Raw genomic sequence first — 12812 nt, forward strand, 5'->3', positions numbered from 1 at the left:
AAATTCACACTTGCTCATATTTTGAGATACAGTTCACCAACCAAGCAATGTTTACCAAAAAATAAATAAATCATCTGTTAGGGAAAGGCATGCATTAAAATTAGTATAGAAAAATGCATTATATCAGGGGAAGTTGATTGAAAAGTGTATACAGTAGTCAAAGCTGCTTACAAACATGTGCTTATTCAGAGAAATATTCACTAAATGTTGATGAATTTTCATGAGGATTATGTGTGCGTGCAAAAAACCCACAAATTGCTGCAGAAATGTGGACAACTGAATTTAATATGGAAAAAAAATGAGAAACTGAAAGAACTGAAATCAGCAGATCCTTCCATCTTTGGGGCAGGTAAAAAAATCCTCACTAGGTGATGATAATATGACTTTGCCCATTTCTGATTATCAAAGAGCCCCTTTTTCTTTTATTCTAAATACCTTAAAATTGACACACAGGTTTAATATAAATGTGATAAGTGTTAAAAAAAACCTGGAGTGTGTGCTTCAGTGTTTTATTGCTGAGTGAAGCATGGTTAATGAAAAGTCTCTGATTCACCTCTGCAAATACCCAGATTAGAATCAATTAATAGTTCCCTCCAAGATATCTTTATCATGGCAAAGGTTCTCTCCTGAGGCCATTTCCCTCATTGCAATCCATAAATGGTTGGACCATGGGAGTCCTTTTAATAACAGCATGTTTCCCTCTGTCGGGGTTGCCGATGCATGTGTTCTAAGGTTACACATGATTAGGAATGAATAAATCTGCCAATTCTAGTTTCTTACAGTTTCTTACAGTCCTTCATTTTTCCATTTTTAAGTTTAGTTCACTCCATTTCTACATCAGCCGACATTTTTAAGAAGTCTGCATACAAAAATCATACGCATTTTATTCACAGTTTTCCTAATACGTGCAATTTCATAAGCCATTTATCCCAATCGAATGTATTCATTAATATATAACACATCATCATTAATTTATTTATTTCATATGCATTTTGGGACCCATTTTCCCTAAACACACATAGCTTTTGTACACATTTTTGGGGTTGAGAACTGCACCACAAAACTCAAAGAAGGGCAAATTTCAAAGGAATTTCAGTTCTGATTCATAAAATAGAGCTGCCAAACGTTTATAGACATATAACTATGTACAACATGTGTGACAGCCACAAAGCTCTGCGGCAGCAACCACACTGCAGTGTTAACAATACGATCTGAGTTTAGAGATTTAGCGTTGTCTGCCTTCAGCTTGTTGTATGAAGCCTGGAAGCTTTCTAGGTTTGGTCTGCAACTAAACAAATAAATGTATAAGTTTTGTTTTCATCTGTCTCAAACATCAGGACGTTTTCGGCAATTGGAAGTCCTGGATCATGTGACTAGTGCCTTTTCTTCTTTGCTGAATGACATCAACACCCTGCATCACAAGTCGGAAGAGAGAACCGGAGAGGAGAATTCTGCAGTGGGCTCTCCTAAGCGGAAACTTGTGGTCACACAGGCAAAGAGGAGGAGAATAGGTCAGCTCCTGAGAAAAGTGTCCAGGCAGACAACAATGCATGGCCCTCAAGCCTACCGAAATGCTGGCACATGCCAGGCCAAAGAAGACAATTCTTCTGTTGATGTGGACCTGCACATGGCAATGCGGACTGGCTTGTCTGAAAACCCTGCCTTGGTCCCTCTGAAAGAAGAGCCGTTTCCAAGTGAGAAGGAGGCAAAGCCTCCACAATCCATAGCAAGTAAACCTTGGGTGTTGCCTCACCTTCCAGTGAAACTGCCTCATCTTCCTTCCACCTCTGAGATGCTCGTTAAAGACAGACCACGCAAAGAACCCAATATCCTTTTGACCCATATGCTCAAGAGAGTGTCTAGCTTAAACTGCAAGCCTTCAGATTCCTTTGAAATGGAGGAGGTAAGACAGATTGCTGTGTGTTGTGCATAGACAGGTGATGGAGGCACAGAGGAAAGCTGGTTTTAGTGTACATCTTATTTTAAAATAGTTCTATGCCACTTTCCAGTCAATGCTTGCCCAAAGTGGCTTATAGCAGTAAAAAAAATAAAGTAAACCATAGATCATTGTTAAAAATATATGGGTTAAACCATATCAGAAGGTAGGCGGTTCGAATCTCCGCAATGAGGCGAGCTCCCATTGCTCGGTTCCTGCTCCTGCCAACCTAGCAGTTTGAAAGCACGTCAAAGTGCAAGTAGATAAATAGGTACCACTCCAGCAGGAAGGTAAATGGCATTTCCATGCGCTGCTCTGGTTCGCCAGAAGCGGCTTAGTCATGCTGGCCACATGACCCGGAAGCTGTACGCTGGCTCCCTCGGCCAGTAAAGCGAGATGAGCACCGCAACCCCAGAGTCGTCCATGACTGGACCTAATGGTCCGGGGTCCCTTTACCTTTACATAAAAGAATAAAACTCCTCCAATGAATTAGAAATCCATAGGCCATGAAACATAACTCTAGACCCAGCCCATCCAGTGTCAATTTCATTTTACCAGTCTCCAGTTCATCACATTTCTGTATCAATTTGTTATTTTGCCAGGAAGTCCTGAAACAATTCTCCTTTTTGTAAGTAATTTCTCCTAATATGATGAATGCTAATGCTGTTTTCACCAATATATGCACACTTAGGCACGTTCCTCACCCCCCAATGTACCAATTTTTGTACACAATTTTTTTGTTTGTTGAAGTGTGTACATTTCAAATAATAGGTGAGTTTTGGTTCACCACATTGTTTTGGGAAGGGCAAGTCAGGAAGAAAAGAAACCATATTTCTTCATTCTGTAGTGGAGAGTGGTGACTGGAAGATTGGAAGTCGGTTACAATCAGAAGTTTGGATATAGCATGTCATTTGGGGATTGATGTGATACTAGCAACATCCTTGTTTTTAGATGCTGGCCTGTGAGCGTTATAGTATGACATGATCACTGAATGATTATTTCCTATCATTAGCTATGCATGCTAATTTTGGGTCATTATGGGTTCGGGTGTTTATGAGAGATGTGTTTATGATTTAAAGTGTGAAGAGGGCAATATTTTCAAGCAGTTTGAGAAGAAGACACCCTCCCCCCAAAACCCTCAATATACCACCCCAATACTTCATTCACTTTATTGTGCTCAATTCTAAAGGTGCTTGCAGAAATATTTAAGATTCTTCATCAGAAGGTTGGCGGTTCGAATCCCCGCCACGGGGTGAGCTCCTGTTGCTCGGTCCCTGCTCCTGCCAACCTAGCAGTTTGAAAGCACGTCAAAGTGCAAGTAGATAAATAGGTACCGCTCCGGTGGTAAGGTAAACGGCGTTTCCGTGCGCTGCTCTGGTTCGCCAGAAGTGGCTTAGTCATGCTGGCCACATGACCCGGAAGCTGTACGCCGGCTCCCTCGGCCAATAAGGCGAGATGAGCGCCACAACCCCAGAGTCGTCCGCGACTGGACCTAATGGTCAGGAGTCCCTTTACCTTTACCTTGAGACTGTACCAAGAAAAGTGCTGCCAGTTGTTATACAAGCCCTTGGTTCTCTGGCCAGTGACTGATTTCCCTCCTCTTCTCTGTAGCCAGCTCCTGCAGAGCTACAAATATGGAATACAAGTGTGAATAAAGACTTGGATGCAGCAGACTGAGAAAGGACATCTCTGCATCAAACTAAGTCGTCTGCCTCCCTGTCACTTGCTTGTGGGACATGAAGGTGACAGAGATGACCAGGGCATAATCTGATACGGAGATGTTTCATCAGAAAATAAGAGGGGCCCCTCAGTTGTAGCAGTTGCCTTCTCTGCAGTGCATTGTTCATAGTCTCCACTCTGGGTAATGCCCAAACGGTTCTTAGGGGCATAATGAAAGCCATAAAGACCTGACCATTCATATTCACGCTACAAACCATGATTAATTTATCTCAGCCCTCATTGGGCTGTTTTGGGGAAGGAGGGGATTGCCCTTAGGGGTTTTTTAATGCACTTGTGCTCATCCCTCCTTCTTGTTTCTCAGTGTTTCGTATTCTGGCAGCACTTACCCATGGAGACCAATCCATTTGGGTGAATAAGGGCCTGCCCCATCCACCTCAGCCAGTCACCACCTGTGAAATATACGCAGAGTTGAGTGTGGATTTTATGCTCTTTATTCAGCTCATAGTAGTGAGAAATGGAAGTTCCCCCGAAATGTCTGCTGTACATACATTATTTACATAATGGACCCCACGCGATTGGCTAATTCTGGGATTCTCCTGTAGGCCAATCAGGATGCGGATTCACTTCCACCTGGAGTTGGATTGGGTGGCTCCTGCGGACCAGTCAGACTGCTGCAATCTGGATCCTATTGTTCTAGGACCAATCAGACTGCTGCATTCTGAATCCTATTATTCTAGGACCAATCAGACTGCTGTATTCCGAATCCTATTGTTCTAGGACCAATCAGACTGCTGCATTCCGAATCCTATTGTTCTAGGACCAATCAGACTGCTGCATTCTGAATCCTATTGTTCTAGGACCAATCAGACTGCTGCATTTTGTATCCAATTCAACTCAGTACATAACAACCTGCATTCTTACTTACAACTAGTCCAGAGAGTGGCACTGGCTGTCAGTTTCCTCCTCCTTAGTCACAGTGTTGTAAATGTAGACCTTAACAGAGAAGAGGACGGGGACAAATCTAGAATTAGTTGGATCCACATATCCTTGGCTCTGGCATCCAACAACCGCAGGTCTCCCACCTTGCCAGTCTCAATGGGCAAGAGCCTACCATTGGCACTCAACACTTGATTTTTCTTTTTGAGAGAGATTTCCACTAGGCAAAAATGTGCTTTGACCTGGCAGTAGTATCACGTGGAACAGATCTGTGTTATAAACTCTAACTTACAGCCCCAAACCCAAGTTCTATTTTCAAAGGCGCATCAACAACAGAAGAACATTCAGCGTTGCCTTGTTCAGTGTTGTTTTAGTTTGAAATCCTAATGTCAAAGTGAAGAAATATACTTTTAATAGTAAACAAAAACGAGCTGCTTTAAGGAGTGTTTTCCCCCTCTCCTGTCGCAGATCCAGAGCTTTGAGGATGAATCTTCCTGGGGAAATCCTCTTGAAAGCACTTCAGGTGGGTATTAGCAACCATAATTGCTCTATAACTTTTTGCAAATTTGCCGTATGTGAGAGCCTTGGAAATGGAAATGCCAGAGATATGGACTGAGTGGTCAACCAAAAACATTCCCTCACAACCTGATGTCTTTATTCAACATATAAACCCTCCCTGTTTTGAAGGAGAGTTTCAGATGGATGGATGGATGGATGGATGGATGGATGGATGGGATTCTTGTAAGAGACAAGTTGTAAATGGGTAGGAGAGTGGGATGGAAGTAAACAAAAGAGATTGCAGGAAGTATCTTCTTTTCAGTAGACTTTGATTGTTGGTGTTCCTAAGATGCGTTTTCTGAGTAATTCTTATTTGCTAGAAGGTAGGAAGTAGAGCCTGAGATTTCATGGTTGAGTTACACCAGAGATATGTGGCTTGCTGTTTGCACCATTAGCCAGTCCGCTCTGCTACTAGCTCTGCATTGTTTTTTGTTCTATATAAGCAATGTCATCATCATATTGGTCAACCATTTAGGTCTGCTCTTAGTTGTGTGCTGTGCAAGGTTTCAACTGCACCCAAAGTCTCACGAAAATCTATGTGTGAATTGTGGTAGAACTGGGACCTACATTAGGTACATTGTGGAGGTGTCAAAAGCAAATGGCTAGAGCAGCCTTCAGTTGGCATCATAAAATACCACCAGGTAATAATGTATGGGTTTCATAAGTGCTAGTTACAGCAGTCGGGGCCTGCCTGCCTGCCTGCCCATGAGGTGGGGTGAAACTACCACCTTGGGGGGCAGAATCTGAAGAGGTGGTACCTGTACAGGAACCCTGCCCAGTCTGGTTCCCTATAACCTCACTTCTCACAATGAGGGAACCACCAGAAGGCCCTCAGTGCTGGATCTCAGTGTCTGGGCTGAATGATGGGGGTGGAGACGCTCCTTCAGGTATACAGGACCAAGGCCGTTTAGGGCTTTAAAGGTCAGCACCAACCCTTTGAATTGTGCTCGGAAACGTTTGTTGTTGTTGTTGTTGTTTAGTCGTTTAGTCGTGTCCGACTCTTCGTGACCCCATGGACCAGAGCACGCCAGGCACCTCTGTCCTCCACTACCTCCCGCAGTTTGGTCAAACTCATGCTGGTAACCTCGGAAACACTATCCAACCATCTCGTCCTCTGTCGCCCCCTTCTCCTTATGCCCTCCATCTTTCCCAGCATCAGTGTCTTCTCCAGGGAGTCTTCTCTTCTCATGAGGTGGCCAAAGTACTGGAGCCTCAGCTTCACGATCTGTCCTTCCAGTGAGCACTCAGGGCTGATTTCCTTAAGAATGGATGCGTTTGATCTTCTTGCAGTCCATGGGACTCTCAAGAGTCTTCTCCAGCACCATAATTCAAAAGCATCAATTCTTCGGCGATCAGCCTTCTTTATTGTCCAGCTCTCACTTCCATACATCACTACTGGGAAAACCATGGCTTTAACTATACGGACCTTTGTTGGCAAGGTGACGTCTCTACTTCTCAAGATGCTGTCTAGGCCTGTCATTGCCCTTCTCCCAAGAAGCAGGCGTCTTTTAATTTCGTGGCTGCTGTGACAGCTCGGAAATGTACTGGGAGCCAATGCAGATGAGGTGGCCAGAGTATTGGAGCCTCAGCTTCAGGATCTGTCCTTCCAGTGAGCACTCAGGGCTGATTTCCTTAAGAATGGGTAGTCCATGGGACTCTCAAGAGTCTCCTCCAGCACCATAATTCAAAAGCATCAATTCCTCGGCGATCAGCCTTCTTTATGGTCCAGCTCTCACTTCCATACATCACTACTGGGAAAACCATAGCTTTCACTATACGGACCTTTGTTGGCAAGGTGATGTCTCTGCTTTTTAAGATGCTGTCTAGGTTTGTCATTGCTTTTCTCCCAAGAAGCAGGTGTCTTTTAATTTCGTGACTGCTGTCACCATCTGCAGTGATCATGGAGCCCAAGAAAGTAAAATCTCTCACTGCCTCCATTTCTTTCCCTTCTATTTGCCAGGAGGTGATGGGACCAGTGGCCATGATCTTTGTTTTTTTGATGTTGAGCTTCAGACCATATTTTGCGTTCTCCTCTTTCACCCTCATTAAAAGGTTCTTTAATTCCTCCTCACTTTCTGCCATCAAGGTTGTGTCATCTGCATATCTGAGATTGTTGATATTTCTTCCGGCAATCTTAATTCCATCTTGGGATTCATCCAGCCCAGTATTTATTGCTATTTTACATTATTTATTATTATTATTTTAAGGCTTCAGGATTTTTTTTATTACTGACGTTTGTATTTATCTGATAGCAATGTTGTATCCTGTATGCCATCTTGCTATATTTTTATGAAAATGCCATCAATATTTATGTCAATAAATATAAATAATAAACTATGAATGAGATGACAAGGTATACCCAGTGCTTTTTTTCTGGGGGGACGCATACCCCTAAACATTTTGTCAATCTTAGTTTGGCCTCATTGAGGGGCAGTATTTCAATATGAGTAGGAAAATGAGAGTACCCCCTAAACATTTTTTTTGAAGAAAAAAAAGTACTTGGGTATACCTATTAGGAAAACATAGTACTGAAATGTAATTCATACTCTATTTTGTTCCTTACCTTTTTAAAAAAAAATGTATCTGAAGAAGTGTGCATGCACATGAAAGCTCATACCAATAACAAACTTAGGTAAAGGTAAAGGGACCCCTGACCATTAGGTCCAGTCATGGCCGACTCTGGGGTTTGCAGCGCTCATCTCGCTTTACTGGCCGAGGGAGCTGGCATACAGCTTCCGGGTCATGTGGCCAGCATGACTAAGCCGCTTCTGGCTAACCAAAGCAGCGCACGGATGGGTAGGATGTTTACCTTCCCACCAGAGCGGTACCTATTTATCTACTTGCAGTTTGATGTGCCTTCGAACTGCTAGGTTGGCAGGAGCAGGGACCAAACAACGGGAGCTCACGCCGTCGCGGAGATTCGAACCGCCGACCTTCTGATCGGCAAGTCCTAGGCTCTGTGGTTTAACCCACAGCGCCACCTGCGTCCCACGATAACAAACTTAGTTAGTCTCTAAGGTGCTACTGGAAGGATTTTTTTCATTTTGTTTCCATCATTTAAAAAAAAGTCTCATTTCAAAACGGAGCTTTGAAATGAGATTTTTTTTGTCCTGAGACTTCAGGTATGAGATGAGTTAATTATTCCAAACGGTCAAGTACTGCCCTCCCCCCCCCCACTCTAATTCATGTACTTTAAATCTGGCCATATTTATAAGAGTTGGTTAGGGGCACAGACTACTCTGTATGGTAGATCTATCTGAGCATGAAAGAGGAAGATGCAGACTGAGTATTTTGGTTTCGTAGACATGATGAAAATGCTTTCCAATGTACCTGGGTCCCTTAGCTCTTGGGCCAAGCCTCAGTCCTCATCCAATTGCTCAAAATTTTGCACAACACCCACACACCCACACACCCACACTCCTCATGCAGTGAAATACCATTTCTTGGCTGCTGTGAGCTGCTTCTCTTAGCTGTTCCCTTTGCCAGGCATCCTGATGCTCCTTTCGTCTTTCCTTCCCCTTGAGCTGAATGCAGAGACTTAATTCTAAAAGACACTCAAACCCCAAGCATCTCTAGATAACTTCCAAGGAATACCGGAGTGTTTTCGAGCAATTTGTGTGTGTGTGTGTGTGTGTGTGTGTGTGTGTGTGTGTGTGTGTGTTCTACACAAAATATTACAATTTTTATTAGGCAATTTTATCATTGTTATAAATAAGTAATTGTACTGGGGAGAAGGGATAATCCTTATTTAATTAAATTCATCTATACTCCCAGGTTGGCAGCAACCAGACATATGTGAGACTAATACCCACAGCCTGCCTTGTATGCATGTGCAATTAAAAATTCACTCTACAGTAGCACTGGCAGTTTAGTGTTGCTTTTGGCATTTACAAATTCTTTTATTTTGTGACTTTTTTCCCACCATACACATATGCTGGAGCAGATGTTGCTTATTTGTTGTTTATTCAAATCTGTAAGCTCTGGCAGCAAACGCCATTGTTCTGTAATGAAGCTTTGCTCACTGTCCTGTATTAGGGAGGCCCAGCAAATGTCTGACGGGCACTTAGCTCCCAGCAGGAGGATGTACGCATTTTACCAGCAATTTATACATCCATTTGAGGATCCTGGCTGCAGGGCAGTGCAAAGGAATGGAAAGGCACAGAGCATAGGGAAGATCAGGGCAGCCTGGTTGTAGTAGCCTTGTCTTTTCTTTTCACCCGAACTTACCTGGTGTGCAGATGCGCGGTTCAGCACCTGGGAACAGAGTTGTTATGGCACACCAGTGCTTTTCCCTTTTCAGCTGGCTTTTGGGGAGGACGTGAAGGTGTCTAAGATAGCATGTGGCTGAAAATTCAGCAGCAGCAACCCTTAATTGTAACAGGTATGGCATTTGTGCATGTTGGTGTCCATCAACACCATCGCCAGTGTGGTGTAGTGGTTAAGAGCAGTAGTCTGATAATCTGGTGAACCAGGTTTGCTTCCCCGCTCCTCTGCATGCAGCTGCTGGGTGACCTTGAAGTCTCTCAGCCCCACTCACCTCACAGAGTGTTTGTTGTGGGGGAGGAAGGGAAAGGAGAATGTTAGCCACTTTGAGACTCCTTCGGGTAGTGATAAAGCGGGATATCAAATCCAAACTCTTCTTCTTTGGGCTTGTCCCCCTGTCTCTTCCCCCCCTCCACCCCAGACAGCTTTTCCCAAGGGGGCCCTGACCAAAGAAGGAATAGCTGGCCCCCAAACCGGCTCTGCTCATGCAACAGCATCCGTTGGCTGAAAAGCCCCCTTTGCAGCCCAAGAGGCAATCAATCAGAGAAAGTAACCGCCTCCATCTGGCACACGGTAGCCTGGATACTCACTTCCGCAGCCTTTTGCGATTCATCTTGTCCCAACAAGTGGTGCCAGGGACCAAACCGCACTCGAGTCTTTCCAGCAGCTGGGTACATTTACCTCCCCAGCCTGCTGAGCTGACATATTAGCTCCCCTGACTTATTGAGTGGCAATGCTTTTAATTATCACACCTTCCCTTCCTCCTCCTCCTCCTCCTCCTTGCGATCTCTTTCACGTACAGTTTGGCACCATGGGAATATCTGCAGAAGGCAATCGGCATTTTTCTTAATTGACTGTGTTCCAATAGTGTGAATCCTGTTTATTATCCTCCCGTAAAGTACATATGGGAACGATTGCTTGATGGCGAGAAAGAGTGCCACAATCATTTCCCTGTTTCTGATGGCGGCGGGCAAGTTGTGTTGGTTTTCACAGATGGTAGTTGCTTGCCAAAAGCTAAAGATGGGCAAAAGGTATTATGGGTGCACTTATTATTTAAAATCTCTCTTCCCCTCCCCCCAGTCACATTTCTTCAAATCACGTCTCTTAAATTTCCTATGAAGTCCTATGGTTCGCATAGTTTATCTGAAAATATCTGCATGTTGACGAATAATGGGCAGGAATAAATAGAATGATGTTTAATGCATGGTCCTTACCATTTGATAGGATTGGCTATTGGTTTTTCTTTTTAAAAATCTGGTATAAGAGAGAGCACCACAACATTTCATAGTTCCCTGTCTTTCTTTCTTTCCCAGTTGTTATGTCTTGTCCACTTACACCCTTGCCTAATATTTTTGAGCTGTAACATAACCTCATAGAATTATGGGATATAACTGCATTGGCCGATGCAATTGCAATAGGCTGGCGCTAAACATCTGAGAGGCTGAGTATCCCAGGTCACCATCAAACATCTGGAAATAGCAGAGGAATGCCAATTTCCAGTGATTTCCTCATAAGCCTGCCTCCCACCTAGAGCCGGGGTACCAGATGTTTATTGCCACATCTCTGGGAAGGCTGACGTGGAAGAAGGAGAATGCTCCAGCTGGGTAGAAGCAATGAGTGAGAAAAGGGATAAGTGTAGCCCTTCTGCCTGCAGCTTCTCCTCAAGAAATTGGCCCATGTCCTCCTTTCCACCAAGAACCTCAAGATGGTGGTCATGGTTCTCCTCCCCATTTTGTTCTAGCAAGAACCCAGGTCAGGCTAACTGGTTCAAGATCACCTAAAGCAGCCTTTCTCAACCTGTGGTTCCCCAGATGTTGTTGAACTACAACTCCCATCACCCCTAGCTACCAAGGCCAGAGCTCAGGGATGGTGGGAGTTGTAGTCCAACAACATCTGGGGACCCACAGGTTGAGAACCGCTGACCTAGAGAGTTTCATGATTGAGTGGGGATTAGAACCCTGGAACTCCTAGGTCCTAGTCTGTCACTGTGACCACTTCACTGATCCCCAGTGAGAGGGTCACAACATAGTTCTCCCTGTGGTTTTTATGGCATGCTCTCATCACCTGTAGAGGCAGCAAGGTAGCAACGTTAAACATCGATGTAGGGCAGAACCCAATGACTTTTTACTCAGGGTAGACCCATTGAGATTAATGAACACGCTAGCTCTAGGACTACTTTGAGTAAAACATCACTGAACACCATCCACAACTTCCCCATCTATGGCTGTCCAATGCCAGAGTCACCCAGACCATTGGATGAGGAGGGATAGTGAATGACTGCAGCCAGAGCAAGTCTTACAAACTTATCAAAGGTTCTCTCCCAGTCCTACCTGCAGGTGCCAGGGAGGGATTCATAGAATCATAGAATCTTAGAACTGGGAGGGACCCAAGGGTTGTCTAGTCCAACCCCCTGCCATGCAGGAATCTCAGCTAAAGCACCCATGACAGATGGCCATCCAACATCTGCTTAAAAACCGACAAGGAAGGTGAGTCGACCACCTCTAGTGGGAGTCTGTTCCACTGTCAAACAGCTCTTACTGTCAGAAAATTTTTCCGAATGGTTAATTGGAATCTCCTTTCTTGTAACTTGGAGCCATTGCCTCAAGTCCTACCCTCCAGAGCAGGAGAAAACAAACATGCTCCCTCTTTCATGTGACAGCCCTTAAGATATTTGAAGATGGCTATCATGTCTCCTCTCAGTTCCCTCTTTTCCAGGCTAAACATACCCAGCTCCTTCATGCGCTCCTCGTAAGGCTTAGTTTCCAGACCCTTGATCATTTTGGTTGCCCTCCTCTGCACACACTCCAGCTTGTCAGCATCCATCTTGTGGTGCCCAGAATTGGACGCAGTATTCCAAGTGTGGTCTGTCCAAAGCAGAATAGAGTGGTACTACAGTGGACACTTGGGTTGCGAATGTGATCTGTGCGGGAGGTACGTTCGCAACCCGCAGCATTCGCAACCTGCAGCGCCGCGTCTGCGTGGGTCGCAATTCGGCGCTTCAGCGCATGCGCAAAGTGCGATTTAGCGCTTCTGTGCCTGCACAACCACCGAAACCCGGAAGTAACCTGTTCCAGTACTTCTGGGTTTCAGTGGGTCCGTAACCCGAAAAAACACAACCTGAAGCGTCTGTAACCCGAGGTATGACTGTATTTCTTCCCTTGGTCTGGACACCTTACTTCTGTTGATGAACCCGGGACCTTCTGCATGCAAAGTAGCTCTACCACTGAACCATGGCCCCTTCCTTAAGTTTGCAACTTCAGTGGTAGTTATTTAATGGCAACTGCTCCTTCCTACCATCCACTGCTCCTCTGAAACAATCTTCCTTTTTTCTCGTGTTTCATTTACAGTGGTACCTCGGGTTACACATGCTTCAGGTTACATACGCTTCAGGTTACAGACTCCGCTAATCCAGAAATAGTACCTCGGGTTAAGAACTTTG

The 12812-nt window shown here is 44.6% G+C and overlaps 1 protein-coding gene across 2 annotated transcripts in view; it reads left to right on the forward strand.

The window, feature by feature from the left end:
• The window catches only part of ITPRID1 (ITPR interacting domain containing 1), a 64475-nt gene that overhangs the window by 25975 nt on the left and 25688 nt on the right, over nt 1-12812 (forward strand). For both annotated transcript variants that reach the window (XM_028750876.2, XM_028750875.2), the window contains exons 8-9: nt 1338-1903; nt 5021-5075. In XM_028750876.2, coding sequence (XP_028606709.2) covers nt 1338-1903; nt 5021-5075 — 621 coding nt within the window. The remainder of the gene's footprint in view (nt 1-1337; nt 1904-5020; nt 5076-12812) is intronic.

Source organism: Podarcis muralis, chromosome 12 (genome assembly GCF_964188315.1).
Source record: "Podarcis muralis chromosome 12, rPodMur119.hap1.1, whole genome shotgun sequence".
Classification (NCBI taxonomy): Eukaryota; Metazoa; Chordata; class Lepidosauria; order Squamata; family Lacertidae; genus Podarcis; species Podarcis muralis.